The 27313-nt window shown below is 48.6% G+C and overlaps 1 protein-coding gene across 3 annotated transcripts; it reads left to right on the plus strand.

The window, feature by feature from the left end:
• The first annotated feature begins 42 nt into the window (after positions 1-42).
• Positions 43-25690, plus strand: LOC144170485 (peptidyl-glycine alpha-amidating monooxygenase B-like). Of its 3 annotated transcripts, XM_077700323.1 has the most exons (23): positions 43-288; positions 3918-4049; positions 6481-6535; positions 6620-6719; positions 7287-7372; positions 8790-8867; positions 8952-8994; positions 9076-9143; positions 10141-10301; positions 10390-10440; positions 10497-10549; positions 11916-12073; positions 14614-14737; positions 16693-16809; positions 17734-17806; positions 18574-18716; positions 18801-18889; positions 20258-20394; positions 20986-21147; positions 21497-21593; positions 21849-22070; positions 23724-23836; positions 24033-24169. In XM_077700323.1, the coding sequence occupies exons 1-22, from the start codon at positions 274-276 to the stop codon at positions 23831-23833; spliced, it is 2274 nt and encodes a 757-aa protein (XP_077556449.1). In that variant the 5' UTR covers positions 43-273; the 3' UTR covers positions 23834-23836; positions 24033-24169. The 3 variants fall into 3 exon arrangements, with proteins under 3 accessions (XP_077556449.1, XP_077556448.1, XP_077556450.1); XM_077700322.1 differs by lacking the exon at positions 23724-23836 and having other exon boundaries at positions 44-288; positions 24033-25690; XM_077700324.1 differs by lacking the exons at positions 43-288; positions 23724-23836 and adding an exon at positions 349-670 and having other exon boundaries at positions 24033-25690.
• The last annotated feature ends 1623 nt before the right edge of the window (positions 25691-27313 follow it).

Raw genomic sequence — 27313 nt, forward strand, 5'->3', positions numbered from 1 at the left:
TTGGAATCTTGACTTGGTCCGCGCGGCAGTCGATTCAATCCGAAGTGCGCGCCTTGTTGAGCCACTTGTTGTTGGGTCGTGTTATGTTTGCTTTAGGAGCTGAGCGCTTGGCGATTTTAATCGGCTGATCGCATGCCCGTTGGGTGGAATGTAAAATGCGTACAGAAAGGGGCTCATGAATTATAAAAAGAGCTGAGAACATGTGGCCAGTGATCTGTGTAAACTGTTGGGTGATTTTCCTTGGACGGCGTAGGTAGTGTCCGACGCTTAGCAATGGACTCAAAAGCGGTGTGTATGGCTCCAATATGTTTCGATCCTACGGCTTTCAGAGTGTATTATACGCTCATGCTGTATTGTGAGAGAAGTGCATGAGTGAACTGCTTCGATATGTCATTTCAACCGAGACGCTGCGTATCTGGGAACGTACGCGCGGACTCGCAATTCGCTGCGATTGCTGCTATCAGAAATGACAAAAAAGAAATTTCAAATTGCGAACCTTTGAAAAATTCATTTAATCGCGCAGGGCAAGGGCATTTTTCATGAGTTGATCAAATGAATCTGCCTTACTGATGCCAGCTTGCAAGGCACGGTTGTGTTGTGTGGGCAGCTGCCCACACAAGTGCCAGCCGTTATCTTTCTTCCATCTCACCGCACGAAGTGAACATTTGAGGTAAATCCAGATGACCCATTTGTGGTCTTAAACTTTGGCATGGTTAAGTCTCATAGTTCAGTTTTGTAATTAACGGCATATAGCCTCTAACGTTTAGTTTCGGATGTATGCCCGACTTGTTGCTGATGTTTCGGCACATTACTGAGCTTGATGCGGCACATTTCTCCGTTTGCTGGGACGGGAGAGTGCATGCATGCTGATAATCTCCGAGTGTCAGTCCCTCTACTAGGGCCACTGTTGCTGTGCTACCTTTTGCAAATTGAGTTGAAGTTTTGAAATCGAGTTGGGCCGCCTTGTTTTTGTGCTTTCAGTTCTATTCCAGTCCCTGTAATGCCCACGTGCCGATTATTTGCTCCTCGAGCAGTTGGCTCGTTACATCGCCAGTTGCTGTATCAATGTGCAGCCGGTTTTTGGCATTCCAGTGCATCAAAAATATCTGGCTTACTTGTTCAGTGGCAGTTCAGTTCAGTTCAGGCGGCGTCAGGTGTTGTGCATCACTTTGAAACTGCGTAACGTTCGGCTGTTTTGGAATCTGTACGTTATGACAAAGGGCGTGTAAGAGAGCCTGTATGCTGTCATGGTGGCAATCTGTCCAAAACCAACAAAGACTGAAGTGTAGAAGAAAGTATGGGATAAGCACTGTACCCTGTTCTCTGCTTTGACGTCGTCGTTTTTGCACTGGTTCATACCATGGTGCCTCACCAACTGGCCGAACTTGCAGTCCTTCACCAAGCTGGTTGGTCGTTTGTCACAGCACCCGACGACAAGGGCAACAAAAAAAATGGGGCTTTCAGAATAGTGTCAAATCTGCATATATATTCTTAGTAACCAGTTTTCGTAAATGTAAGCCACCTTTATCACTTCCTGTGGAGGTGAAATGTTCATTTCAGTTGGTTAGATATTCCTCTGACCTGTAGCATTTCAAGACACTGCGTGAATGGCACTGAAATGTTTTTGATGCTGAAAGCAGATGGGCAGCTCTCGGGAATTCGGTCGTCTCTTTTGTTGTAGCTAAAATTGATCCTTCTTATAAGTGTAAAAAGGCTACGTAAAGCAGAGATCATTTCTGTTCTCTGACCTACTGTATAAAGTTTTTACACGTACTAGTCTTCCCTTGCAACCTTGCACTGTACTGGTGCAGACCTGTCTCACGTCTTCACATTCTTTTCTCAAATATCCACACCATTAAGCTTGGACTTTCACCTGGGCAGAAACCTGCGTTAATATGTTGGGATCCTATTGTTTGCTGTGTACTGTGTAACAGTGACAAGCATTAGGGTACAGATGGCAACTGTTCTAGGACTGTGCAATCCTGGTGACAATTTTTCATCCCCAATATTTGGCCCCGACCCTCTGGACCACTGCTGGTGTCATTTATAGCACATGAATTTCCTCCATGTGGTAGCTCTATGGTTCGTTTACCCCACATCGAATCCATCCTAGACCAGTGCACATTTTCAGCTCAACCAAATGACCTCGTGTGGTGTATCCTGCATTGTGAAGCCATATTTGATCGAAATGGTGCGTGGGCCTGTGCGATTCCTTTTGAAACAGCATGAAATTGTGCCAGAAAAGCTGTACTCTGTATTAAAACTTTACAAGTTGGATGCAGGTTAATGTATTGCTGCAATACTAAGCCATGTTTTTATAAGTGCAGAAGAACTGAAAATTTAACAGATGCGATTACAAAGCAGCATTCTTAGTTTTTGCATTTGCTGGTAACCTTTCAAAGTGGGTGGAATGTTTCGAAATGACTTAATCATTCTCAGGTTTACTCCTGTGTGATTCACAAGGTATGTCTGGACAGCTCTCAAGCAGATTTAATGTCTGCAATGCCCGCCTTGGCTGTGTGCTAAAGGGTCCTGTTTGTGTTTTCTCAATTGGTAGGGACTTGTCACTGAAGGTATGCATAGCATTCAGCAAGGTGCAGCAACTGTATCATGTGCACAAAGTTTTGCTTCTGGCTTGGAAATGACTCATGAAGCTTTCAAGCACCATTTCACAAGTGAAATGCCAGTAAAACTGTTGTGCAATGACCTAAGTGACATGCCTTTTTTGGGAGGCCTTCCATTGCTGAAATGCTCCATTGAAAACTTGGGCCGATTGGGGTTCAGAGTCAACTCCAATTTACACTTGGGCATAACAAAAGCATTTGGCCTTGGCACCTGAATTCTCTACTGAGTTCTTGGCTGGCCCAGGGACCCTGTATAGGAAAAAGACTACTGGAGAGAAAGAAATTGGCTGGTTGGCAGCTCCACTGTGGCAGTGCCCATTCATCACACTTTCTTTCTTTTTTTTTTTTTTTTTTTTTGAAGAGCATGGATTCATACGATAATTGTGGTCACTTATTAGTCCACTGCAGCATCCCTTTCCACGGCAGGCTTAAGCTTGCCTGGCAAGGCATACTGTGCCTCCTGGCAAAGCGGCGTCAATCCTTGTTTTTATGCTGCTGGCCACATGTTGCAGTTGTGCAGAAGAGTGAGTAGGGAAGGAGAAAGCATGTTTGCATCCTTCAGTCTTTGCTGTGTGAGCTCGTTATGACTGAGGGATGGCAATCCCATGCACTGATGACGGGCTAGTTGCAACATTTGCATGACTGGGCTGGTACCACATGTGGCATTTCAGTGGCTTCCTGGTCATGTGGGAAGCCACTGAACAGGAAGCCACTGTCAGTGGCTTCCTAACATTTTGTATCGAAGCATACGAAATGTCGCTACCGCAGGAGCCTGTTGCACAAGATCTTGGTGGGAACATAGGCTCCTGAGGAAAATCAACCAGCTGTGGTTTTTTTCTGACTTTCAGTATTGTAGGACCTGCAAGCATAGCCGAGTGTTTGCTGCAGCTCTATGAAGTCATCAATTAGACGGCACGTCATCTGGTCAGGCATAATACAAAAGGTGAAACGCAGGGCACTGACGGAGTCAAAACAAAAAATGACACGAGCAAGGGAATCGTAGCGTTCCAGAAATGTCATTTCTTTTTATTTTTTGACTTGATGAGTGATGTAGCTCTATGTTGAAATATGTAGGCCGTCACTTAGGCGAGAGTCGAACAAATGTAACCATATGGTAGCAAAACTGGTGTCTGACAGTAAAGGTGCTTCAAAGTGAATAGAGTATGAGCAGATGTTGTGACCCTCTTGAGAGATGAAATAAAGTGAGTGATCTTTAGAGATCCCCCCTGGGGCAGACAGTCTTCGCCCGTGTGGCCTGTGGGAATAATGTTAACAAGAGGTGCTCTGTCCCAGTGCTCCCTGCTGGCCGTGGTCCTGCTGGCGGGCCTTGCGGAGGGGAGCATGTGGCGCCGTGGCGAGCCACCCCCCAACCGGAATCACCGCCTCAAGATGCAGCTGCGCATGCCTGAAGTGGAGCCTGCTCAGGTGGGGGCCCACCCTGGCACATGCTGCGTCACCGCTAGCAGGGCTGTTAGGCAGGCACTCTCTTGATGGGCTGGCCTTGCTCACTAAGCACATCAAGTGTGGAGGGGCTTTGCTCTGCTCCTTCGGGGAACTTGGTGGAAAGGATTGCTGCACAGATTGATTACGGCCCTGAGTGTTATCAAATCACTTCTTGCTGCCATCGTTTATTCCCTAATTGTCTCTCCTGATGCCAAGATACCTATGATTGAGTCTTTGTTACTGGAGGACAGTTGTAGCGACCCGGGTCATTGAAAGGGGCACCAGGCAAGAACAATGGAGCTGGCTGTTGCTACAAACAGCAGCTGAGTTTCTAGCAATGTTCCCCGGGTTGCCAACATCATTGTATTCGTAAGGTTGAAGAGCACTGCTTCTCATTTTGGCAGTGACTCCAGAACTACATTTTCAGTGAAGGGGCTGAAGCGAAAATTCCTTTTCCTTTAATGTATTATGAACTTAAAAATTTTTAAGCTAGTAAAATCTGACTTTTGCTCGAGAGAAAAAACATAACCACATGAAAAAATGTTTTTATTACGCACTGTTTCTTCTTTCTAAACACTTTAGTGCATAATCCGTGCTAACGGACCCAGTACGTTTGTAGTTTACCATATATGAGTGACGAATTTTCTGTTTTGAAAAGAGCAAGATTAACTTAATTGTAGAGAATGGTACATACTTTTTCTGCCGGTCCAGTAACATGGCTGGTCACTGTCGTGCCTTCCAAGCGAAAAGACTAGTACAGCTTCGCACAAGCTGGGCTTCCTTATTTATAGCGCTTTACCAATCCAGGTGAGAATCAAGTTGATAACACACTCGGCTAGCTGTAGCATGACCTTTTTGCCTACCGGTGGTTTCGTAGTTTGGTTCCCTATATCAGGAAGTGTCCACAAATGATGCTGTCCAATCGGAAAAGTGAAAGTTCCCCTCTCTGCAGCACCACACGAGGAAGAGGGGCACGACTCGGGTGCACGGCAAGACTGTATACCCACAACAAACACGCACACTTAACGCTTTTGCCAGTTTGACACAGCGTGACAAATAGGTGAAGAAGGGATGACACAGTGTAGCTTACAGGTGGTGTTGAACATCGCCACGGTATCCTTTGCTGACTGCTACATTTTGCAAAGCTCAAAGACCTGGCCCACTAAGAAACCCTTTCTTGTCACCACATTACGCATGCCACTGGATGCATTGTGCTAAAGTCCCCCATGCGCCTTTTACGTCGACCCACACTGTTCCTCTCCACTTCGGAGAGCTAACACACCTTGCGCGAATGTCAGTACTGCACACCTACAGCACGCTACACATAACGCTCTTGCGTGTTCGGCAAAGGCACGGAAGAGAGAGGAGAAAGGCCTGTCACAGTGCAAAGTGCTGTTGCATGGTGGCACGGCGTCCTTTGCACCCGCTACTAAGGCTCAAGGCCCCTGCCTACGCATTATCTTGCCACCAAACCACACATGCCAGTGGGTCCATTTACCTAAAGCCCCCTCTACGGTTTTTACTTTCGCGCACCACATTCCTTCACACCTTCGAAAGCTAATTGGTCATCCATCGCAGGCATGCTTATCTGTCTGCCACCGCCACTTTTGGGGGAAAAATTGTTTGCTCCGTCACCCCTTTCATCATAAGCATGCACACGAAATACTGGTCAGAAATGTCAAAACTCGCTGGTCCTCTTTCAGCTTATACGGTAGGATTCTTCATCTCATTTACCACCTACACTTACTGGTGACAAGCACCTGCTTCAAACGCCAAACCGCGACAAGTAACTATCCTTTGCTGACTTGGAACCGCGCACTTCCTGTACTGCTTTGTCCTGCGGAGACGACAACCCCACCCGGCAATTATCTACTGCATCGCGACGCTGAATCGCTACAATACGTATAGTAGCCCCGCCCAAGAAAGGCTGAGACTGCCCACAAACATTGACAAACCACTCCCGTGTTCTTAAGTTGCCGCCCAGCAGACCAGTGTCAGTGTGTCAGTCTGACAATCCGTGACAGCTTTTGTGCCTTGCGAATGCTATCAGCATAAAATTGGCTTCTATCACGTCGCGTAGAGCAGCCAAATTTATACGATTGCAAAGTTAGTAAGTTGCGGAAAAAATGGCAGTGGGGCATGGATGGGGGAAGGGGGTGGGGGGGGGGGGCGAGCCCATACATGAAAATACTTTTTTAGGGTGCCGCCGCCCCTTGGTTCCGGCGTCCCTGCATTTTGGTAAAAATCAGCCGAGCTGGTTGGTTGTAATGGAGGCAGCAATGGCATCCGGCATGCTTAGCAGCCTCGTGCCTCCCTCTCTCGACATATTCACAGTTGCAATGTGCGTGGGTCGTGAATTCCCTATTAATAAGCTGAGCCCTTTTTTCATCACAACTGCGGTCTTTTGTTCCAGCCGGACGATTACTACTGCACAGCGTACAACTTAAGCTACGAAGAAGCATACATAGGTAAGTGGAACCCGCGAAGAGCTCTGTTCTGCTGGCGTCTCTTTCCTGTGCCAGCGGCTAAGCTCTGTTGTGGTTGCATTGCAGTGAACTTTACCCCCAAGCCTGACCACAGCACAGCGAGCCACATGCTCCTCATTGGCTGTGGGAACGTCTTCAAGAAGGAGCACCTCCATCCCGGTTCCTGGTTAGTGCCACTCTTTCTTCTTGGGCTCCACAGATCATTTTCCTCTGATTGTAAGGCATTGACAGCTACCTAATACAGCCCTTGAAGAATGTTGATATTGCGAAAGCCAGAGAAATTACGGGGTGCTGGTGAAGCTCAAAGCCTGCACATAATTTTCAACTTGCACTGGCGATTGTGGTGCCGCGTTTTGAAATCCAATGTGGTTTCCAAGTTATACAGTGCCGAACTGGCAGAAGCAGTGCTGTGTAAAATAGTGTAATTCATGGCATGGGAGCTTGTAAAGCTGTTCCAGCAGTTCACATTCAGCATCACACTGCTGCCAGTGTGGCTGCAATCCAGTGTTTGAGAATGTCGAGAATGTGTAGTGACAATGGGTGCAATTAGGCAGAGAAATTGGCAAGTTTTTCTGTATCTTCTGTAAAGGGCAGCCATGTATCGGTCACCTCCTCCTTGCCCCAATTGAAAAGAGGCAGTGAAAAGAAATTTGAGGAGATCAAGGCTGCGAAAATCGCTTTCTGAATGTGTCAGGAATTGCAAGCACCTAACGGGCTGCTTCCCTCTTTGAAGGAACTGCGACCGCAACGCTGTCTGCGATGATCTGACTGTGTTGTATGGCTGGGCACGAAATGCTCCCAGCACCCAGCTGCCACCAGGTGAGTCACAGTCCTGTTTTCATCGGTGCTTTGGAAATAAGGAAAGGCTTTCGATTTGGCCTTGGCCTGTCACTGCGGGAGGGGGGGGGGGGGGGGGGGGGGGGGTAAGAGTCGCAACTGTCTTCAAAGCTTTTCACCTTCAGCTTGCTATGTTTCAATGGAGGGCAGAGGGCCGGGGTAGAGTTGCAGTGGAGGCACAGGACACGTACAGCCATGAACAGCCTAAGCTGAAACGATGGAGCAATGGATGGAATACACTGGCAGCATGGCCCATATGCAAGAACAGAAAGCAGCGATGAGGTTGCAGTGGTGGCACAGCGCACATACAGTCATAAAAAGCCTAAGCTGAAACAATGGAGCAGTGGATGAAATACACTGGCAGTGTGGCCCGTACGTGAAAACCGAAAGCAGCGACAAGATGGAACATGCGTTTGAGAGTGCCCCTCACTGCTGCCATGTGAGTCAACCAGTTTTGCCGGCATGTGAGGTATAGACGGTATTCGTTGAAAAGTTTAGCGGTCAATTTCTTCGCTTGGCAACACTGGAAACGGCCACAGACATGGCCGATGCGCCACGGACACGGCGCAGCCTGGGCCACTGCGGCCGCACGCCGAAGAAAAAAAAGACACCGGCGTACGTCATCTGCTCCATTCCAATCCGATTCTAAACTGTGGCGCCAACAGAGATGTTATTAATCGCACTCACAGTGAACTCGACGCAATACTTTGCGTTCGGCGAAGAGTTCGTAACGTGAAACACAGTCATGTGTTTCACAGTCGTGGCTAGCACGGACAAGTGCCGCCATCCCGCGGAGCCCGACGTAACGAGCGCGCTGCCGGACGCCGATCGCGGAGCCCGTGGGCGCACTCACACGGTTGCATGGAGGAGAAGAGGGGTGCCTGATCTGCGGACCGTGCGCACAACGTCGCCTAGCAACAGACGCTTGGCCACAGATATGGCAGCGCACACTTGGTTGCCTGCATGCATTCCACACCATTGAATACCGAGGATATCGCGACAAACATGCGAGGGAAAGCTGCTCTGTCGCGTAGCAGACGAAAATGCCCGATTCTCGGAGAAACAGTGGGGTGCACTTTCGAGAACATCTTTCATCTTGCCGCAGCTTTCGTTTCACAGTTTGGCCTAGCTACTAGTATCTTAGAATGAGGAGCAGCGCAGCGTGTGTGTGTCTCCTACTCTGCATCCCATTAGTTCGCGCTGTTTTCTCACGTTTTTACTAGCATCTTTCAGCCGCTGTTCAATCATCTCAGTTTAGGCCGTCTAAAGACTGTACATACATTCGTGTGAGCAGGATTTTTCGCTGGAGTCAGGTGTATGTTAAACTGTGACTCAAATACGAATGCCCACAGGAGGGCTGAAAAACTTTTGAGACCCCGCGACCTCCTTCTCCACGCAGGCGTTGGCTTCCAGGTTGGACAGCAGACGTCTGTCAGGTACCTGGTCCTTCAAGTGCACTACGACACTCCAATTGTTGGTGAGTGCGACATTTGCAATCGCTTTAAACAGTCCAGTGTCCGTCCTTCTGGTCAACTTTGAGGGGTCCCTTGTGCCCTTGCAGGTGGGGACTCTACAGGCCTGGAGCTACAGATCGACCTGCAGCCGTGCGTGTTGTGCCAATCAGATTACACTAACTGCATTTTTGACTGTCATGTACTGAAGACTGCTCGCGTGTGTGTGTGCAGGCAGAGGTACCTGGCCGGCATCCACGTCTTCTATGCCAAGGACCAGAACATCCCACCTGGCCAGCCAAGTGAGTGCGTGTGACTGCAGGTATGGGGGAGCAATTTCGCGGGGGAGAGCAGGTCTGCTTGCAACTGCCAGTGGCATTACATTGGATGAGACGGTCTGTGGCCCCACCGTCTAAGGAAAGCACCTCTGTTCCTTTGCATGTTCAGTCTCTTGGTTCCCCCCTTCGAGATCGCGTGAAATGGCCCGCACTATGCAGGGGTTGTTGGGCTGGCTGACAATGGGGAGGCTGTAGCCTTCTTGGCTGACATTGCTTGAGACAACAGCAAGGAGATATTAGGGTGCAGGATCAATGCCTTTGACACGAGAGAGTTCCAATTCTGAAATGTTCCTAATGGGGTAGGGAAGGAACTTGTTTTTGTTCCTACTATATTGACATTTGTTTATTTGTTCATTGCGGGTTGCTAAAGTGTCATATAAAGTGTTATATCGTACATTGCTGTTGGCTCTGTGCATGGAGGAGCAAGTGGCGGGAGAAAGCTTGGGTCTTCAGAGTCTAAAAATCGCCCCACAAAATTCAATTTTTGTCTGTTACTTCAATTACTTTAACTAATAATCTGCAAGTTCTAAATAAACTATGTGCGGAATATGGTAGTCCTTTGGGAATACTATTTACCTAGCTGTCACATAGCACACTCTTCTAAAGTTTTTTACCATGGCACCGACTGTTGCCCAAAATACCATGGGGAGTACGGAACATTTGAACTGGGTGCCCCTACTGAAACATTTGTTGTCTTCAAATTGAGCTGATTTACTTTTATAACAAACATAGTGCTGCAGTCGTAGGCCTGGAAAAAACTAAACTGTACTTCCCCCTGTGTAGTGCAGAATTCTGACTATTTAGCATGAAACGTTGTTAGTCTTAAATGTGTGAGTCTGAAACTGACAACGAGCTCGGTGCCAGAGTCCCTTTTCTGCGAACAGTGGTGGCAGCCGTCAAAAGAGTGGTGGAATTTCTAAAGCCCTGAACGGAAGCTCTTCACCTGGCCGGTTGAACGCAGGCTTCCCGGTGGACGTGAACTGTGTGGCCAGCCGAGAAGAACCCATGTTTGTCTTTGCCTACCGGGTCCACACGCACTCCCTGGGCCGTACCGTGACTGCCTACCTGCTGCACAACGGCCACTGGTCCCTGCTGGCTCGGGGTGACCCCCATCGGCCTCAGGTGGGGAGCTCGGTCGTCTCCCGGCTTACCTGCAGCCAGCCAGCGGTCACAACGCACAGTCGGTTTCACTCCTCCTCCTCTTTTTCAGGCTTTCTACCCCCTGAATAGGACGGTCACTGTAAAGCCAGGGGATGTGCTGGTGAGTGCACGCAGGCTCCGGGAAGAGCGGGCTTAGATGGGCTGACCCTTTTCCAGGCTTCCCGCTGCACATACGACACCTCTACCAAGAAACGGCCCACAGAAATCGGGTGAGCCGTCCACTCCGTAGGGGTGAATTTTCGTTGTGGTTCCTGTTCATAATCTATTTGTAACTCAAGCCGACCAAATAAGAACGCCTGTGCATCGCAGGCCCACCTTTTCTCACCTAGTGATGGGCAACTTTTGTCGTACTGTAGTTATAAGCCCTCCTTTTTGTAATTAGTGCATTTTAACAAGAACAGGCTTATCAAAGTTAGTACATAGATCTATGCCCCTGCAAGAAATTTTTCTTGGTGCAGAGTTGCTAAGGCTGCGGGAAAGTAGCAGGTGTCTATTACGCAGAAGTTTGAGCGCTTGTCCTTGCACGCTGCGCACTTTTACCGGAACATGTGTTCAAATTTAGCCATGAGGTGCCCACTTCCTGACAGAACCCACATACTGAAATTTTTAGGCCTTAACTGTTAACCATGAAACACTAGGAAGGAAACATTTGGCATGAAGTCACGCCTTTGCCGGATCCCAACATATCTCTACACAGCATGCAGGCATGTGTGGACATTCACAGTGCACATGTAAAAATAAAAAATTGCATTGTCGTGTGTGTGTGTGTGTGTGTGTGTGTGTGTAATATTGTCAGTACATATAGGCATAGTCATAGCTCAGTAGATGATGTGTCCTCACCATTCGTATAAAGTGGTGAACGGACGCCCGTCCATTCCATAATTTCTGTTATTCAATAGTCTGCAAGGAGCCCAAAGGGTAAATAATTGATGATGTCTGCGCATGCATGCACAAGAATTTGAGAAATGGGTTGGGTGCTGATAAAGGCATGTCATGCCTGATGATGGTGGCGAAGAAGGCATTCAAGTTGCCAGGAAGGTAATTGCAATTTGAAAGAAAGGCGGTAATGTGGCCAAAGTTGGTAAACTTTTTCAGGGTTGGGCCCCCTCCCCCCTTCTCCCCAAGGGTCAAAACCGCTTGTCCCCCTAATGTCAGGTTTGTTTGTGTTTAAAAGCATTTTTGGTGGAGAGGGAAATCGCTAGGGTGCTTCAGTGACATGGCTGTACAGAAATGGGAGTGTGTCGATACGTCAATAAGACTGAAAGTCACAAGAAAATGAAAGTAGGAGCAAGCCTTGGTCAGTGTTGTCATGGACACCTGCGCAAGCTACATATATCAAGACGGTAGTCAGTGTCCTGCCAATGAGGAATCATTCTGTAAGCCTACTAGTTGGCTGGCCCCACTATAAGTGGCTGTGCCAGGCTCCCTCCAAGAGCCATGCTCAGAATTGGGTGGCGCAGGTGACCCTATTGTGTAGATACAAGGGGTCTTCTCTTGCAAGGTGCTGGAATTTCATGGGGCCATTCGCAGGAAGATTACCCCACCCCTTTCACACCCGCCCTTGCTGCCACGCAGGCCTGGAGCAGCGCAAGAGATGTGCAACCTGTACCTGATGTACTACGCCTTGCGCTCGAGTGGCCGCACATCAGGCCAGTGTGAAAACCTGGAGCGGCCAGCGCTGGTCAGCCAGTTGCCGCTAGAGGGTGTCCCCACACCCGAGGGAGGTCGCTGCAGTGAGTACACACGGACCGGGCACCTTTCCCACATCAGGTGGTGGCGCCAAATGTTTATTCTGTGTTCAGGCATGAAAACAGTCGTCCACGAGGGTGCAGTAAGCACCCGTGCAAACATGTGTGAGCCTGATGCTAACTTGTGTGTTCAGATTATGAAGCAGGGCAGTTGCATTATTGTCAGGGGTGTGCGAATATTTGAAACATTCGAATATCAAAGCTGATAATAAGATGTTCAATTTGGTTCCCAATCAAATAGCACTAATCAAAAGCTTTGAATACCTTTTCAAGTGTTCCAAAATTTGTGAGTTTCAGTGAATTGGAATGCACGGAATTATGGCTTGCTGAAAACGAGAAATGCTTTGCGAGAATTGCTTTGCCAAAAGCAAACGCAAAACATATCCTTTGTAACGAGTTAGACCTAGTTGGGCACCCCATGTTGAGCACTACAACTGCCAGCAAAATTCCCCACCTTTTAACGAGGTTACCCACAATGCACTGGTTGTGTGTATCCAGAGGGCAAGGGGATGGTGCCTTGGGAGTGTCTCTTATCTCTGGCCCCGGGTCAATTCCACCCTCGTGCTTCTCTTTTCGCGTCCTGGTGATGTGGTTGTGCCCAAGCAGCTCCTAGTCAACAGTCTTTAGATAAGAAAGCCTAGCTGCACGCTGACATAGACCCCTGCTTTCTGGCAAAACGATGCCCAGAGTTGATATTTATTGTTAATCTGTAATGTTCTTTTGTTTTGTATAGGACATAAGCAAAACAGCAAAGAGTTGTATAGCTTCATTTTCTTGGACACTGAGGTAAAGATTTATTGGCAGGAAGTGCTAACTCTGCTGCGTTCAGGAAGCCGGTTTGCCGACCGAGCACGTTTGTTATTGTGCACTTGTGCACTGGTACGAATGGTTGCCTCAGCACCCTTTGTAGATTCATATCAGACATAAGATGCCCTTAGTAGAACCCGTATCTAAGGTTTTTGTGCATGTGGGCAAATTCAGAGTCACGGTGTTCAAAATAAAATGCATGCATTGTCAGTGCTGAGACGGAGGCACACGAATAGAGGGTTGTGAACCGGGGATGATCCCACAAAACCTGCCTGAATGGTTTTACAGCCGGGATAACTTTTCATGTCTTGCATGTCCACTCCCTTGTGCCATTTCCTTCCTAGAAAATTTCCTTTGTAGCAGAAAATGCAGGAACTCATCTTTTACCTTGCCCCATCGCCCTCCTCAGTAATGAGGGCGGCACTCAAGAGTTCTCTGTGTGTGCTCTAGAACTGCTCTTCCCAAGGCCAGCAGCATGCTGAGGGGCTTCTTGACACATTCACACTCATTGTCATTGTCATGTGTCCCAGGAACAACTTTTTTTTTTTTTTTGCTAGACAAAGGATCTTGTGTGTATGAAGATGTACCGTATTTACTCGCATAATCCTCGCACTTTTTTTTCGGAAAGGTCAATGCGAAGATAGGGGTGCGAGAATTATGCGGGGAAAAAAAATCCGGTGCACAGTGTTGCCAATTTGCCTTCTGCCAGTCCCGCTAAATGCAGCGGTCGTTTTTTGTATATGTAAGCTCAGTGTTGCCAACAGCAGCTATTTCTTTTTATTTTATTATTTACAACGTAAACAGTCTCCCGTCGCAACGTTACTAGAATAGTAACGTTGTCCCGTCGATCAGCGTTCACGAAATTGCCGCCTTTGCTTTCTGGCGCGCGCCCTATCTCGTCGGCGTCACGTGCGTGCCCTACTCCAGTAACGCACGTTGAAGTCGGTGACGCCGAAGTGCCTGCCTGCGGCGCGGCTGCCGTGTTCGATCGCGTACTCTATCGCTTTCAATTTGAAAGCGGCAATGTAGCTGGCGTTCTTCCCCATGGCGCAGCGGCACTAAGCACAAAACAAAGAGATCAAAAAGTTCTCAAAATGGCAGCGAGATATCCACCACTGACGCGAGTGACTCACTGACTGCTGCTACTCAACGACGGGACCACGACGGCGACACGACGACATGACAGCCATGCAGGTTGTTGGGGCGCCTGGATGGCCTTGGATACACAGCGCTCTCCGCCGAACGGAGAGGCGGCGGGGGAGGGCGCGCGTTGGAGAGCGCGTGCACCATGCGGGTTTCGCGAGCAGGCAACTTACGCCGCTGCAAAGTTGGGGGTGCGAGGATTATGCGAGGAACCAAAAAATCCAAGTTTTGGTGGCTCACATTAGGGGTGCGAGGATTACGCGAGTGCGAGGATTACGCGAGTAAATACGGTAAATAGGGGATATTTTAATTGTGCCACCTTTGTTGATGTCTTCGTATTTTGAAGCCTCATAGGCCTTTAACTGTAAATTAATCAATTTAAGATGCATTACTTCTACCTTACCGAGATTTTTAGACACCCCACAGGTCCCAAGGCTTATCAGCATCATGGTGCTCTTTGGCCCCTAAAACTGTTTAAATCCTGAAACAATAAATGCAGCGGACACGGGTGGGGCATAAGCTGCTTTAGTGTGTGATTGTTCTGTACTGTGATTAGAAACCTTTTTCCACCGCAGCATTTTCGGCCACCGAGGGTTGGCCAGACCCCGAGGTGCGTCTTGGCCAGGTGGTGGCTGTGTCGATGGACCTGGACGGGAACCTCATGGTCTTCCACAGGGGCTCTCGGGTTTGGACAGCACTGTGAGTGGGGTCGTCTAACCCGTCTTGCTGTGTTGACCATTTACGGACCGCCACTAATCTTGCTAGCCTTGTTGACTGAAGCTTACCTGAGAAATTGGAAATTTCAGTTTTCATATTGCCAACTGCAAAGTGGTTGCTTTGATTTCATACTATTTACGAGTGAGTTTATTACCACACAAAAAAAATATATAGAGAGATAATATTGTTCGCTTAGTTTTCACTTCCAAAGCAGGAAATCACTATTTCCACAGGCTTAATAAAACACTGTGGCCTGACTCCTTTCTTGCTAAATAGTATATGAACAACTGCAGGGTTTTGTACACAAGTCAACTGCTATGAATGCCAGGTCACAGAAGAATGGTTTTTCCCAACTGCAAAAATGCACGCTACTGCTAGATAGATGTGCTGTAAGAGAAGACCCCAGGTTTGCATTTATTGTAGGGTTTAACGCACCGACGCAATGCAGACGATGAGGTACGCCATAGCAGTCCGAGGTGATTTTTTGCTAGTTCCTCTTTGATTTACGCGCCCCAAGTCGCAGCGGTGCTGGGCGAGCAAAACACTCCTCCTCCTCTCACTGTTTTTCACACTCCGCCTCTTCCCGGCGCGACTTCAGGCGCGCATGCGCAACAGCGGGATAACGGTCGCCGCAGCTGCCAGAGCAACAGCGGCGGCGGTGCGCGAGAGAAGTCGCGGGGCTCGCGTGCGAGTCGTAGCATAGTAGAAGTATTGTGTCAGCGTTCCGAAGACCACAGAAGAGCGGTTATATGCCCCATGCACAGGAAGGAAGTGCAGCAAGAAGTGATTTTGCTTCGTGTTAGCAAAAGGTGAGACACTCGTTCGTGAAGCGTGAATTTAATCTGAACGATAGCGCTGGTGTCGTGAGCTGTACAACTTATACGTGTACCGTGTTCAATGTCAACTTATGCTATGCCGTTTCGAATATGAGTGCTTATCACGGCACGTTGCGTTTGTGCTCGGTCGTATTTTCGTAACACAACACAAATAAAGTGTTGAAGTGCGATTTTGGCTGCCGTCTTACTGTCCCAGCTGCGTACGTACGCCTGCATGGAGGCGCGCTGGTCTCGGCGAGGCCTAGCCCCCCCCCATTTCGCGCCTCCTTGCAGTGTTGCTATGACAATTAGTATGCCTCCAAGCTCAAGGTGGTGGCAACGTTGCTATGGCAATTACAACTCACTTTTGCCCGCCCAGGCTCACCAGGGGAGGATTTGGCACTACGACCACAATTACCCGGGGCGCTGGGTTGAAGGCTAAGGTGCCGCCGACTGGCCATAGTGGAGGGCTCCGGATTAATTTTGACTACCTGAGCAACTTTAGCGTGCGCCGAAATCTCGTACACATTAGCATTTTTGCTTTTCGCGTCCATCAGAAAAGCAGCCGCGGCGGCTGGGAATCGAGCCTACATCCTCGTGCTCAGCAGCACAACGCCTTAGCCACTGTGGCGGGCCCCATGTATACATACACAACCATAGCCTTGTGGGTGATTAACCAAGGGTGTAGCAGTCGGTCAGTAGGCATGTCTCGTACTGGGCTTAAAAATATAAATAAATAGATAATAAAGTGCCCAAAGCACTTATCCACGTACCAACGCATGGCCATAACTTTTTATTATTATTATTTATTTATTCAACAGTATAGCACTATGCAGCGGCTCTTGGGCGAAAGGCGGCACATATGATTGCCTGACTAGGCCTGTCCTGCATTTGGGGGATCGGCCAAAAATGGGTAAAAGCTGTGCACACTATTCGAGGGGTGCTGGCTTCTTAGCTTGCAAGCCTGCTGCTCAGTCGTGGGGTTTGTCTTCTTACTTCACACTTGGAGACTCTCTAGGAGCAATCAACTGCATTTTTCTCGCTCTTTGTGTTGTGACTGCACCATTCGTGTCTTTCGCATACCAGCTGATAAGCTGGGGGACTGTCCTGTTGTGGCCACAGGTCGTTTGACAACAACGATGTGTACCAGCGTGTGGAAGAAGGCCCCATCCCCGAGCCCACGGTGCTTACCCTGGAGCCTGGTAACGGGCACCTGCTCCATAGCTGGGGACGCCAGCAGTGAGTGGCCCCCTCTCTGGATGTTTTATAGGCCGATTGCTCTTTCAGTGTGCTGGGAATGTTTGCCTCTGGCCAGGTGCCTCATCCTCATTTAGCCCCTGTCAGACTTCACCTGCTCTCTGGCCATTTTCAAAATAAAACTCGACAAACAGGGAAATAAAATTACAGGCAGAATTTTAAAGCGGAAGCTTTCTTAGTGCGACTGATGGCATTCTGACAAAAAGCTAAAAGCTAATGCACTTCCCCATACACCAGTTGGCCAACCGAAAAGCTCTGATAAGATCTCTGGACATGCGGTGTGTGTGTGACGCCATTCTTCCATTGTGCTAAAAAGTTACTTGAAAATCGTGAACAAGTTTTAGATAAGACAATACACGCATGGATCGTGAAGAAGGGGTGCGATGGTATACCTTTACCTCATAAACCTCGTATCGGTACACATTGAGATTGTTCGTAGATGCGTTTAACTAATGAGCAAAAAATATTCACACGGGTTTGTTCTTTGTTTGCGATTTGGGTCTTGGAAGGTTTGACAATCAATTGGACGCACTTTCAGCGAAGCTTGGACGCACTTTCAGTTCCCGCTTCTCCCAACTTTCTTTAGGAAGGGATGGTAATTTTTTTTTTATTATGCATCTAAACTTAGTTGTACGGGTGCATCAGTCAATTTGTATTCAAAGTGTGCTAGTCTGTTATATCAAACTAGCATGCTAGCTTGACTGGAAGTTTAGCAGTGTGTCATTATTTTTAGCTAGCGTGTCTGTAGCCTTTTGTTCCTGTGTTTGTCGCACTCGTGAATCAGGCAGGGTTGGGGCCCAGCAAGCCCCGCATGGGGAACTGTGTTCTGCCCGGCCCAGAGCTTTGCAGCCTAGTCGTGTTTCTTCCGCCGCCTCCTAACAGTGTTGTCCTTCCTCTTCTCCCCAGGTTCTTCATGCCACATGGCCTTTCGGTCGACCGGGAGGGCTTCGTCTGGATCACAGATGTGGCCCTGCATCAGGTGACAGGCTTCCCTGGGGCATCCACGGGGAAACTGAGGGGAGGGGGAGCTATGTGCCACATGCATTTTCCACTTGTGTTTTACGTATGCAGCTTGAGTCTGCTTGTAACAAAAAGAAAGCCAACTTAATATGCTTGAATATAACCAGCTGAACATTTGTCAAATTCCATATGATAGCCTCACAGTTGATTTCGTTGAAATCCACACGGTTGACTATAGCCTGATTAAGCAGCTGATAAAGAGTGGATAATGCCAGCCAGCCACTGGCTATGCTTCATGGGAACACATTTCGCGAAAAAAAAAAAAGGCCGCAGTGCTTGCCTTGTTTGCCTTGCTGAGAACGGGAATTGCATCTCTGCAAGACGTGTGGTGTGCTTGACATTAAAGAACCTCAATGCTTTGCATATATTAGTGTATGGGAGCAGCTTTGTCATGATCGTGCTTCTAAAGTTTTATTGCAAGCTCATGGCGCATTGGCTTTCGAAGAAAGACAGCATTGTCCCGAGATTATGGGCTCAAGTAGTTGGCATCATTTTCTCGGCCATGGTGTAAAGAAAAAGCATGCATGGGAGCGGCAGGCTGCATGCATGCCAACCCTGGTCATTTTGTTTTGCCAAGCTTCTGCAGACGCACACACCTGGTAGAAAGTGGGGAAACCTGTTTGGCTAGGGATGTGTGTTTGTGCTGCCCCTTTTTTTGCCTCGGGAGTAGTTGTAGAACGAGCTGCTCCCACTGAGTGCCTTCCGTGCCCCCTTCCTTTTCCCCAGGTCCACAAGTACCCAGCCGGAGGGGCCCGCGTTCCCCTGCTATCCCTGGGGCAGCGCTTCCAGCCGGGGGGCGGCAAGGAACGATTCTGCAAGCCCACCAGCGTGGCCACTGCAGCTGGCGGGGACTTCTACGTGGCCGACGGGTGCGTGCATGCATGCTGCTCATAACCCCTGCTGGCGCCTGCCTTTCAAGAAACCAGAGCCATCTCACCCCCCCACCTTTGCAGGTACTGCAACTCCCGGGTGGTGCACTTCGACAAGGGAGGCCGTTTTCTGCGCCAGATTGGACATGATGGAGCATTTTCACCCTCCTTTGGTGAGGGCACACTTTTGGTGGTTGGCGCCGCCTCCATTTATGGTGGGCGCATGTTTGAAAAACGCAAACTTCACCTCTTAATTTAACGCTGCTTCTCAGGCTCTCGTACTACAACTGGTGGTAAGGTTTGTTTCAGTTTCAGTCAAAGGTCTTGCATCAGATGATTTGCACTGGTGAATGCGAGACCTGCTGCTCCTTTTTACTGGCCGTGTCTATTAGTATATGACAGCCAGTGGCAAAAGTCTGAGATCACTGGCGCACTCAGCTATGTGACCTGCGCAGCCTTCAGGTGCTGTGCGGGAGAATCGTGCAGGCATTTTCTACTCTTTCTCCCAGGGAACAGCGTTTGCCTTGCTTGAATGACTTTGTACGTGGTGTTTCTTTGAAATTGCTTGTGTGGTAAAGGAGCTGATAATGTGGGCGAAAACGGTACTATAAAACATCATCCCTCCCACTAGTGAAAGTGCCCATGAAATTTCTGCTGGGATGGTAAGCCTAAACATCTCTGGTGGAGCCAGCCAGCTGTCTCGAGTGCTTCGGAACTTGGAGCAAGTCGTCAGGCTCCTCCCGCTGCCAGTGTATCGCATGTCATTTTCTGACCAAGGCAGAAGCTGCCGTGGGCACGGAATCGTTAGCGCGGGCGTGAAAAAAATCGCACGCGCAATGCATGAATCGCGTGCAAAAACACACCATGCGGTTCTTGCCTTGACTGTTGCGGTGTGTAGTGAGCTTGAGCACCGCTAGTGATGAGATGAGTGTGAAGTTTTACACGCTCAAGAAAGGACTGCACGGCAACATGGAGGTTAAAAAAACGCAGATAAAGTCATGGATTTCTTCATGTGAAAGTAACAAAAGAAATAAACGAAAACTTTTTTAGTGCTCAATTTTTCAATCTCCGGATGACACAAATTTCAGATGATATGAATATTTTTCGCAGTCCCGCGAGATTCGTACAATCATCAAGATTCTAATGTATTCTGCTTCCATATGTCCTGTCCAAACGTCCAAGGGCCCTATCAGAAATCGGTTGTCTGCCCCTTTACTGGATAGTGACACTCTTTCACATTGTAGGTAAGCAATGCAGCATGTTGAAGAAGCTTGAGACTAGGAAAACAGAGCTGCAGCACAGCTGCCTTTGGACCAAACAAAGCCTCTCAGCGCGCGAACTCTCACCCATGGGAGGAGACGTCTGCAAAGCTGAAGAGCATTCACTAAACCCTCGTACTCGGGCAACTCCTCTGGGCTCCAGTGCTCCTAGGTATTCTGCTTGCCTCGGTGTTTGGGGGCCGTCCAGTACTCATAGACGATGTGGCTTAAAAGAGAAGCACCACTTCCCCTCCTTGGCTCAGTGTTTCCATTGTTTCCCAGTGGCTGCCCCACCCGGCAGCTTTGCCATTCCGCACAAGGTGGTCTTGGCCGAGGCGGAGGGGCTCCTCTGCGTGGCCGACCGGGAGAACGGCCGCGTGCAGTGCTTCGATGTCCTGGACGGCACCTTCAGGTTTCAGGTGAGGGGCGGGCCTTGTTACGCCAACGGACGGGCAGGAAGGGTGGCGGCTGGGATGGCCACCGTACAGGTGGGCCGCAACTAGGGCCAACCCTTGGGGTACCCGCCCATTCTTCTGCAACATCAGTGAAGCCAGTGCATGTTGGCCTCGCGGTGTGCCGTGTCTTTGCCCCTCCCTGGGCAGTAGCTGCTGCCACATGCTTTGCATGCTTCGTCAGTACAATGGTGGCAAAACAAGATGGCCACTGAGCTCAAACAGAAGTGCACCATCAGCCTCATTTTGGCCAGTACTGCCATGGTGCTAGTCGGAAGGCTTAGGTGCTGGGCATGAATCAGTTCAAAAAGGCAGTAGTGGTAAGAAGCATGCCACAAAGGGGGTCCTACTAGCCTGCACTTCAAGCAGATTAGCATTGCTCACCAGTTGTGCATTGTTTTAACGAGCTCTGGCATCTCGGTGCAGCCAGCGTCTCATGCTGGATGCAGCAGTGCTAGTGTGCAATGGCTCACTTGCTTTCTTTAACAGTGGACTGCCCCGTGTCAGTCTCTTGTCTTGCTCAACGTTTGTTCTGTGCGTGGCGGGCGTGCTGCGCAGCTGATGGAGCCGGCGTTCCGGGGCACGGTGTACTCGGTGGCGTACAGCAGGGGCCGGCTGCTGGCAGTGTCGGGCCCCCGGGTGATGTCGGACCCGTCTCAGGCCTTCTTGTTCAACCTCACTTCTCGCCAGCTGCTCGCCACCATGGCCCCGCCCAACGGGGTATGACTGCTGCTGCTGCTGCTGCTGTGCCACCTGCATCACAGTGGCATGTCCCCACCCCACAAATCTGGCCCTTCTGGGCGCTCGAGAGTAGCAATGGCACAAAAGTGCAAGAAGCACGTACAACACAGTGCCTGCAGCCGTTATCTTGTCCAGTGTTTTCTTTTTCTTATGTCATGTCAGGAAGCGCCATGCTTAATGTAAACCACCCGGCTTTTAGCAAAATCGAAATGAAGTTTCATTTCTGATTGAATTCCTCTTTCGTCTAAAGTTTAGATTGGTCACTGCAGTGTTGTGCTTCTCTTTTGGGAGGGGGAAAGGGAGCCCTCACTTTTCTGGCCCTTTGCAGTCGTTCACCGCCCCGCATGACATTGCGTGCTCCAGTGACATTGAGCAAGTGTACGTGGGGGAGATCGGACCCAACCGGCTCTGGCGATTTGTCCAGGGTAAGCATCCTCTTTACTCAAGACATCCTCCTTGTTTCAGCGGTCGTGCTCTCCTACCTAAGCATCAGGCCCCTTCTTAATGCCTCAGTTATGGCATCATTTGATCTATTTTCAGAGTTAATTGATGCTGTCTGCTTGTTGTAAACTGCATCGTGCCGTTTTCGCCCCTTTGTGAAGCATTATCTGAGCCTTTCCGATTGCTGCACTGGTGGCATTCGGACCCCTATTTGAGGGAAGTTGTTTTTGTTCCCTCAGAGGTGCACAGGAGTGGCAAGAAAGTGCTGGAGGACGTGCCGACCACTGTGGCCACCACGAGCAGCAGCAGCAGCAGCAGCAGCAGCTCTCATTCCAAGCTGCCAGGGGAGGAGGGCGAGGAGGAGAACTTTGGCTTCTCCATGGTGGTGGTGGCTTTGCTGGCGGTCCCCATCCTCTCCTTCCTCATCATCACCCTCATCGTGCGGCTCAGGAGGAAACGAGGTGAGGCAGGGCCCGCCAGTCATAGAGTGTCTCAATAAGTATAGTAGAGAGGAAACTGCACCTGGTAATCCATGTCGTCATGGGGGTTTATGGGAAGACCCTGCTTTTGGCTTCGGCTTAACATGACAATTGGATTCTTAAGCGGTTTTTTTGATTTGCTTTCTTTGCTATGCATTAACACATCTACGAGCTACGAGGAAGCTGAAATCCTCCCTGTTCTGCAGTAGCCGTTTTCGGTGAAAAGGCAGGCAGTGCGTGATAGTACCCGACGTTGGTCATGCCGCAGTCGAAGGACGTATGACTGAGCGGGTAATATGCCGCCACAAAAGTTGTAGCTGACAAAAAAAAAAGAAATGCATACTTTGACGAAGACAACGTACGACAGATACGGGCACCTGTATCTGTCTTATCTTGTCTTTGTCCGTGACTGTTTAATGCCACGTTTTCTATTTTCTTCAAGTATGAACCAACTCACTCAGCAACAAGTTTTGTTAAACTGTAGCTGATGGTCGGTGCGCCGTTTCACCACGAAGGCGACGTTTTCATAGGCACGCTCAAAAAGCTTTCCAAACTCATCAAACAACTTATTATCTAAAATAATGGTTATTATCCAAATATTGACATTGTTGTTAACTACCAGCTTAGCCAGCAGAATAGTAGGCACAACAATTCCTGCGAAAATACGCTTTAACTTCCTTTTTCCTTAGCTTTAATTAAAACAGCCTGTTGTATTTTCCACTTATATAATAACACACCATTCTTTGCGTTTTTTGTGGCACTGTGTTCAAATATACGGCCACTAAAGCGTTTCAATCTAAGCCAATGATGAAACTAAGGCGAGCGCATGATGTAATGGTGGTCTATGGCTGCGTTCCAATTCGCGGACAGCTTCGTAGACAGCCTACGTAGCAGTCTAACTAGACGTCTAAAGGAATAAAATTGAAACGGCGCCGCGGTTGCAAGTGCAACACCAGCGCAGACGACAGCGTCATAGCAGACATGTTGAGTTGTGCAAGCCGCAGGTTTCGTAACTATTATTACCGTTGTTATTACAAATGTTACGTAATTAAAAAATTAAACAAAGTCATCTTCATCACTAGTAACTTATACTAAATATTTAAATAAAGGAACAAGTGCTTTTGTTTTAACATTAATACGCAAAAAGGTGGCGCTGGCGTCACTTATTAGTTTAGACAGGAAGGTAGCCTGCATCGTTGCTGACTTCGATGCTGTCTCCTTGAAGCAGTCTTCGTTGACTGCTTCATTCGAATTGGAACGGGGCTTAACATGGCATACTGTCCGCGAAGACGGCAACAAAGCTGTCTAAACGGTAAATTGGAACGCACCCTATGACTACACAGACAGCCCAGATGTGAGCCGCATAGATGCTAGCACCAGATTCCTCGCTAGTGTATATTGTAGGAAACACTATGCTGCCAGTACCTCGGGCGTCCTGTGCCCACTCTCACTGCATTGTGCAAGTTCACCTTCATACGGGTCCTCAAAATCATTCTGAGTGTTACGAAAAAAGTGGTGCAGTCGTTAGGCTATGCGGTCTTACAGTTGAAAGGGATAGGAAGTTTGCTAAAAAATAAATTGCTATCCTTTTCCTTCACTTGGTAATGTGAAATGTTCTTATGCTAACTGTCCAAGATTCTGTGGTCACGAAGCGTGAAGCCCCAAAAGAGTGGAGCCTGGAGAGGACATTATCAGGTGGGGAGGAGGAGGAGGAGGAGGAGGAAGAGTCACCACTGATTGGCTGACAGGTGAGGTTAATACGGGGACTAGGAGGATGCAGGTGGAGCAGATGAGGTTGGTGGTGGTGGTGGTGAGGAGGTAGTAGGAGAATGTTTTTTTCTCACTGGAGCCAGACATGTCTTTCACTGAGTGACAAGTGTGCTACGTTGGAATGGCACCAAGCAGCTCTGGGTCTCATGTGTATGTGTGTGTGTGTGTGCGCAGACAAAGGGAAGGGCTGGAGCCAGCAGGGCAGCAAGCTGGACCTGGGCCAGCTCCTGCAGCCACACCGCGGCTTCGACCGGCTCGCACTGGACGACACGGCCTCGGAAGGCAGCGAGTCGGACGTCGAGGAGTACCACGCCCCCGCTGCCCGCAAGGCCTGATGGGAAGGCACCTCGTAAGGAACGCTGGCCCAGGCTGGCTCCGCCTTGCTGGGCCCTCTGGTCGGCAGCACGCCTTTCCCCCGTCTGGCCCACTGACGTTGCCCGTGGGCGGCAGCTCTCCCTTACCGCTGCGGCCATTTCCAGCCCCTTCTCAGGAAAGCAGCCGTCTCGGAAGGATTCTGTTCCACCATCTCTGCTCACACACCCAGTGTCCCCCTTGGCAACTCCTCTGACCCAGTGCTCGGCAGGAGCACTGCAGCGGAAGAAGCAGGGTCCGCACACTCTGGCTCCGTGGCCAGAGCCAAGCGTGGTCGGTGGCGAAGGAACCACAAGGGTGTGCCACCCACCCGAAGGCAGTGTACTTAATGTCTCACTCGAACAAGAGTCTTGCAGTGACTTGACCAGTGCAATAGACCTCCAAGGGACATTGCGAAAACCTCTATGCTGCGTCACAGTGTTCTTTGTTTCAGTCTCATGGCACCCGCATGGTTGGGGGGCATACAGAGTTTCATACAAAAGTACGTGGAGAGAAATCTAGCATTGCGATCATCCGCCACAATGAAAAGATGGGTAGTGGCGGATTTGGATTGGCTCCGGTAGTTTATGAAAAGCTATGTAGGCTGGACTGTACAGTCAGTCTCATTTTTGTGGTGGTCTGCTTGGCAGCCTTGAGTGTTGATTATATGTGGCAAGTTGAGGAAAATAAAGAAAGTGTTTGAAAGTGCTTTTTTATTGAAACGCAAAATCGCTCGCACGATGGCATTGTTGTGTAGAGAAGAACTAAATGCTAAACGTGCGAGTCGGGCAGGTTGTTGGTTGTTATTGATTTGTTGCCAACAGAACAAGCATGAAAAAGTTGGCCCGGAAAAAATAGGACGAAGGACAGCGCTGTACCTGGCAGACAATATATATATATATATATATATAAAACTTGACCATAGAAGTCATGTATTCTTTAACGGCCACACATATTTGAGGTCACTGACACATTATATTTCCTTTAAAGTTTTGTAATCAGGAAAAAAATCGGCATTGCGATACTTTTAACAATTATTTTCTAGGAAGTCCCCATTATGCCGTCTCTGTGACAAATGACAGATGTACTTTGCACATTGCTGCTTATCTAACTGCAGCGTTTGATTTCGTACACCTACTTCTAATGAGCAGAGGTGAGATGTAATTTCTAAACAGGAAATTGTAGATAAATGTTTTACATACTTGCAACAAAATGCTATTTGCCCAGCCATAGCAATGTCTTCAGCCCAAACAATTCAAATCCGGTACTACCTATTGTTTCTGCAAAAGAACGAGCGCTGTATCAAAAACCTTGCGTATCAAAGTTGACGTTGGCACTAATGCCACACTGCTCTCTACATATTATTGTATGAAACTATGTTTGCGGGAATGCGTCATGCGTCCCACCAGCTATGCTTGCTGGCAGCCTTGTCTGGCAAAAAGTTGAAATTATCTGAAATAAATATTACTACACAAAATATATATATATACTGTGATTGTGCCTGACATTATTTTTCAAGTACAAAAAGATGCACTTTTTATTTTTAACATTGCTACAACAGGTAGGGCCACTTGCAGTTTTTGCAGCACAGGCCTTGCGTGAAGCAGTGGTGAAGCGTGGGCTTGTATGCTACACCCGCCTCCCTCTTTCTTGGCTTCAAGCTTCTCTCCCAAGCACCAATTAAATGTTATCAGTTTGTCGCTGTAAGCTCCGTACAAATTTCATGTGGCCTTTGTTACAGCAGCTCTCGTAGCCTTCTTTAATGAACCAAGCCCTCGAGCACTATTACTTGCGGATTTGCTCTTGGCTCATCTGTGCAGGGCCGTGCTCTTGAGAGCCAGCTGCACTCAAAATTTCTATTCCCCAAATTTCGTCCAAGTCGGCTGACGCGTAGAATCAGTCTTGGCGAGAGCCTGTGAACTCCACAAGAAGACTTGGCATGGAGAGCCATACTGTCATCACTCTCACCCAGTGCCCTCACTTCCCCTCTTGTGCACATTGCTGCGACGAATGGGTGAACCCACCGGCATGTCGCACATCCCCTTGGGAGGCACTGCTGTGTTGGCTGCTGCAGAGGCTGTGCTTAAAATGTTCGGAAATTTCAAGATGTCTATAAATCTCTTCCAGAAATGCAAAAGCATTTATTGGCTTTATGTGCCAAGTTTTCGTCACTTCCTTTTTTTTCCTATTTTAATTGCCACTTTGAGACGTGTTTCAGTGTTGTATGGCATTAGTAAGCCATCCCCATTGAATTCTGCAGTGTAGTCTAATGATGTAAAACCCCAACTTCATCACATTTCTTATATCAGGTCATTGTTTGACAAATCTCCACTTGTTTGATCAGGCAACCACCCCAAAGGCCTAAAGGGTCCTGTGTAACACAGCATGTTTTTTCTCTCTGGTATGGGCTATTTAAAGTCGTGGGTGTAATGAAAGTTGTCTTTAAAAAAAGGGAAGAAAAAAGCCTTTCACAGGGTATGTTAACCTGGGTATTTGCAACTGACTCAAGAATAAAAAAAGTTTAGCAGCCTCTTTAGAACCTACTCAGTGCAATAAATGTTTTCTCTTTTTTTATTTCACACGGTTTGCACTCATCTTAACAAACAGGTCTCCAGGCTCCCTCAAATGCCTGCGCTGTGGTGGTTATCCTGCCCACACACATATTGGTACTGTCCTCACACCCCTAGCATACTCTCCTGGCAGGCATGGCTGGCTCCTCCTCGCAGCAGAGTGGACGAGTATTTTGCTGTGTTGGTCACCCACATTGGGAAGGTAATTGAGCTTGAGGATTAGAAGAACCATCAACACTCTAATCCCTAACCAAAGAATTCCCTATATGTACGGATCAATTCGCTTTATAAAAGATGTTTCCCTCCCTCTCTGCTCCACTCATCATCTCATAAAAGTAGGCATGCAGACAAAACAGCAACGTGGACAAAAAAGTAAGTGCTATGGTGTAATTCCACAACAAGAATGCCCTCCTTGCAGTGTATATTCCAATCGGAGAACCCTGGATGTTCATAATGCAGATGTAAAGAACATGCTGCAATGGGGGCGGAAATATTCCGAGATACAAAAGTTGAGCCTAATGAAATTTCTTTTTT

Source organism: Haemaphysalis longicornis, unplaced genomic scaffold (genome assembly GCF_048455015.1).
Source record: "Haemaphysalis longicornis isolate Haplotype H1 unplaced genomic scaffold, Haemaphysalis longicornis Haplotype H1 scaffold_2, whole genome shotgun sequence".
NCBI classification, from domain to species: domain Eukaryota; kingdom Metazoa; phylum Arthropoda; class Arachnida; order Ixodida; family Ixodidae; genus Haemaphysalis; species Haemaphysalis longicornis.

What these genes read in the sequence shown, in the direction of transcription:
- LOC144170485 (XM_077700322.1), top strand. An exon ending in CAGCACCCAGCTGCCACCAG is followed by an intron (nt 7,373 to 8,789) that starts GTGAGTCACAGT and finishes TTCTCCACGCAG; the next exon opens with GCGTTGGCTTCCAGGTTGGA. An exon ending in GCTCTGGCGATTTGTCCAGG is followed by an intron (nt 21,594 to 21,848) that starts GTAAGCATCCTC and finishes TTGTTCCCTCAG; the next exon opens with AGGTGCACAGGAGTGGCAAG.